The sequence below is a fragment of the Penaeus vannamei genome, chromosome 6, assembly GCF_042767895.1.
Source record: "Penaeus vannamei isolate JL-2024 chromosome 6, ASM4276789v1, whole genome shotgun sequence".
NCBI lineage: Eukaryota > Metazoa > Arthropoda > Malacostraca > Decapoda > Penaeidae > Penaeus > Penaeus vannamei.
In genome coordinates this window covers 38,789,404-38,794,403 of record NC_091554.1, presented here as the reverse complement: position 1 = coordinate 38,794,403, position 5,000 = coordinate 38,789,404, and the positions used below count along the sequence as shown (strand labels likewise).

Here is a 5,000-nt window from a genome sequence, read left to right as displayed (position 1 = left end):
TCCAATAAAGCAATGGTTATATGATTATATAAAGTATGATTATACAAATGATGAAAAATGGTGCTAGCAATAACAGCAACAGTGCTGCTTAAAGGGTAATGATGAAAACAATGATAATAATCATGATGACCATAATCACAGAGATGGTGGTAGTAAATGTGCCAGTTACCATGTTAGTGATAATTATCAATAACAATGATAATTAACATGATAAGGATGACAGTGACCAAAGGCAGGATGATAAAGAGGTTTTATTGGCATGAAAGTGCACAAATATCTTGAGAAAAATTAAATAATTGTTTGACTGATTCTGTGATCTTTTGTTGTGATTATAAATTACAGCAAATATACAAAAAAAATCATGAAGGTTTAGTACTCATAATATGCACAAAAACAAAAATATATTCTGAACCTAATCCTATTATTATCTTGCCTGGGAAGTACTGAATGCTTATCCTTAAACAATAGAAAAAGTGATAAAAAAAGAAAAAGAAAAAAACAAAATCAAACAAACAAATGTCTAGTGTATCATATCTATTACAATATCCAGTCTAAATTTTCATTCTTTCATCATCATAAAAATATCAATTTACCTCAAAGGACAAACAGTAAAAAAAAAACAAAGTAATCAAACATTCTTTTTAGAACTTTATTTGAACACTATTTACAAGAAAAAATTAAATAAGGGTCTATTCCGCTCAAACCCTTTCATATCTGATCTACAAGCTTGAAATTCTTATGCTGCTCCTCGGGAATAACATGGAAGTAGGTCTTGAAAATGGGAACTTTTGGCTGGTCCTTCAGCTCGGCATAAAAGCGCTTGATGACCCTGTTGTTCCAGTCGGGATTCACTTTCTCTGTGGTCATGAGTACGCGGCCATGTTCCTTGGCAAAGAGCGTACGGTCCCTGCCAATGCCCACCTGCGAGAGAGTCAGATTGCGTTGACATGAATGTAAGAAGGGAATTTGAAATTGGTAAATCATAGAGAATACTTTATAAAGTCTAAAAGCCCAAAGCATATATTGGTATCAGATAAAAAAATAATAATAATAAAAAATAAATAAATAAATAAAAAATAAAAATAAAAAATAAAAAACTTATAATGAAGATCTATCCTTAACCTACCTGACATTACAATTTCAAATGTAATATATATATATATATATATATATATATATATATATATATATATATATATATATATATATACATATATACACATACACATACACACACACACACACACACACACATACACACACACACACACACACACACACACACACACACACACATACATACATACACACATAGACACACACACACACACACACACACACACACACACACACACACACACACACACACACATATATATACATATATATATATATATATATATATATATATATATATATATATATATGTACATACATATATACATGTATGTATGTATGTATGTATGTATGTATGTATGTATGTATGTATGTATGTATGTATGTATACATACACACACACACACACACACACACACACACACACACACACACACACACACAACACACACACACACATACATACACACTCAACACATACATACACACTCCAATACATACACTCTGCCCGCAACCACACACACACACGCAACCACACACACACATGCAACCACACACACACACACGAACACACACACATGCAACCCACACACACACACACACACACACACACACACACACACACACACGCCCACACACATACACTCACACACACACATACGCACACACACACACACACACACACACGCACACACACACACACACACATATATATATGTGTATATATATATAAATATATACATACATACATACATACATATATATATATATATATATATATATATATATATATATATATATATATATATATATATATATATATATATATATATATGTATCCACACACACATCTGTGTTTATATAAAATGGGTCTTGCCATTTAAGAAAAAGCCAGGACTTTCTTATCTGACCAAGATTTTACCATGTATGCTATACAAACTACTTGCTTTTGTTCACTGCACTGTCACCAAAGATACATATTTTACAGCAGGAGTGTACTGGTAAAGGAAAGCATATGAATGTAATGGCGGCCTCAAAATACAGCTAATTTCAAAGGAGATTCTTTCAATTTAAATAGAATATGGATTTTGCATAAAAGTGTACTGCGTTTTATATTCATTTATATTCCTACTCTAACCAGGGAAATATAACATACAGTATCTTGTATACTGTAGGGATTTTATGTACATGTTGTCTTAAATAATATAAAAACTAGTTTGTAGTTGCTTTCATTTTGCTACAATTAAACTTTACAAAGATGTCCAAATTGCATAATTGAAAATATATTGATAAACTACTTCTTTGGCAGTAGCTTGCAGGATGTTCTGCTATTTTAAAACAAACTATTCTCGGGTGGATTCAAATTGCTGTTGGTATCTAAGTGGTAAGTACAATGTGCTCTTATATGTAAAATAAATCACAAATTGGTATCACTCAAGGGCAAGATGCAGTGAAATGAAGAGAATGTACAATCAATTTAATAGTATCTGGATAATGCTTCAAATAATTTTCATGTGCAAGCATTTTTAGTCTTCTTTTTATCATGATTGACATATCATGATAATCCCACCTCTTGTCTTACAAACTGTTTGATGTAAGAAATAGTATATATATTTTTTTTATTACAATAATTTTTTCTCTAACTTACTACTCATGCAGTTAAGACTCACATTAAGACCTGGATGATAATCAAGTCCCAACTGTCGAACGATTATGGTTCCCGATGATACCCAGTGGCCATCGGCTTTCTTGATTCCACGGTGTTTGCCTTTTGGTCTGCCTTTGGGGTTTTTACTGCTTCCTCCAGCCTTTTTACTTGCATGACGAATACTTGATAAGGAGCTGGTTGTTGTATCTGCAATATGAAGAGGCTATCTTACTATTTGGATGAAACAAGGTTAAAATACAGTTGCGTCTTTTTTGTTCACATTATGCTGTGAAAAAAATCTATTTCCACATTTTTTTTTTTTTTTTTTTTTTTTTTTTTCTAACATAAAGAAGATCTCATTTTCTAATGACAAAAATTACCCCCTATGATCCAGATGATGTCACCATTGCGAGAATTTTGGCTGAAAGCCAAGGTGTGATCATTTGGCATTTAGGAAGGGGCTTTTGTATTATCTCCATTGATTATTGAGTGTGGAATGTACTGTCCATGACCCATGACTAGAAGATAGCCAGTTCCAGGGGGACGCTATTTCCAAGCTCACGTTCCTATTCCCGGGTGCTATTATTAGCTGTACAGGTTGTATTACAGAGAACTGAATATCATGAATAAAGTAACTTATTGTTATTATTATTATACCTAGTTATGGATTGAGATATGGAGTCTGTGCAAGAAAAACAGTCTATTACCATCTGGATAAAGCATATCACATGACAAATATAGACATTGAAAAATGGCAACAAAACTAAATATGCTTATGTAGAAAAAGAAAAAATAACTTTGCAAAGGCAAGACATGGAGTCCTGTCATCAAAACATGAGTGTTCATGTGCGACTGGCCTACAAGTTGTACATCCATCAAAGTGGACACTCACATAAACTCAAAGCATGTATTTTGGTCCATGTAATGCCTGTAGACCATCTGGGTCCAATGGGTTAAGGAAGGGATGACTATACTAAAACCAAAAATACTGGAACTATTATTAGCAATATTAGAACTATATTAGCAAATGAAGTATACAGAAATTTGACTTCAAGTCTTTATGTAGCACAGAATTTTTGTTACGTTAGTCACAATCTTTGCTTAAGTAGGCAAAGATAGGTTTCAGTATGTACTTTTTTCAGGTAAGCAATATGATAAATCTTATATATTAATATATTAAGGCACTCATAATATCATATTTTCTCATAATCTTAGCAGCTGTCTCTAGTACTCATTCACAGAACAGAACTGCACAAAGTGACTCTTCTGGATTCTGCATTTCAAAAATCCTCTGTAATGTGTAGACTGGTTCCTTACATGAGAATAAATCACCAAGATGTTCTACAGCTTGTTTTCAACCAAAAGGTAATTATCAGTCTTTGAGAAAGTACCACAGGTGCATAAGCCAATGGTGCACATATGAGTGTTGATAATATTCATCAAATGCATCCTTAGTACACTAATAGCAACAAAACAGAATAGTTAACGTTCACAGTTCTTATGCTATGAATTGAAATAACAGATTTTGGAAGAAATAGAAAGACTATTACAAAAATGGTTCTGGATAAGAATAAGCTCTTATCTTGCTGTGTGAATGTGATGGAGCTTTGTTGTCTTTTGAAAGAGCATGAAGCTTAGAGGTCATAGCATTCTTTGATGTGTTAGCCCTATTGTGGATCCTTATCAGAAGATTTAATTACAAAATAAGAGTTGAAATGAACTCAACAAACCTACTCCAATTAAAAATAACATGAATCTTGTGAAAAAAATATTTGTGCTGAACCATGAACAAAGAAACAATGCTACGTCTCCATCACATATTGTATACCTTGTTTATCAAAGTGCTCCTGCATAACCTTAGTGTTTCTTTTCAATTATTTTATATTGCTACTACAGCCTCCCATCCCTGTCTATTGAGGTTAATAATATCGCAACAGTCAGTATCAGTTTAGTGTACTAAATGGTAATCTTATGGCTGGTGTTCGGAGTACAGATGCAGTATCTAATTCTTTTGGTTAGGTGTACGGCACACATATGCATGTCCATATATAAACTTAATTCCCAGGTAATAAGTACAAACTTAACCTAAATCTAGTCTAACCAGGCGGTACCATCTTCTCATGTTGAAGCTTCGCCATCTTGTTTGTTGGACATCAATCGGGTGTTTCTGCCATACTCAAAGTCACTTCCTTTTTTGTCTCGCACAGCCATCAATCCTTCCAATTATCATTGCTTG

At 33.0% G+C, this 5,000-nt stretch overlaps 1 protein-coding gene across 1 annotated transcript in view; it reads right to left on the bottom strand.

Annotated features, from left to right (window-relative positions):
• Nucleotides 1–625: 625 nt before the first annotated feature.
• mRpL27 (mitochondrial ribosomal protein L27) overlaps nt 626–5,000 on the bottom strand; it is a 6,167-nt gene continuing 1,792 nt past the window's right edge. The window contains exons 2-3 of the mRNA XM_027374606.2: nt 2,787–2,971; nt 626–921 (exon numbers count right to left, since the gene is read on the bottom strand). Coding sequence (XP_027230407.2) covers nt 709–921; nt 2,787–2,971 — 398 coding nt within the window. The 3' untranslated portion in view covers nt 626–708. The remainder of the gene's footprint in view (nt 922–2,786; nt 2,972–5,000) is intronic.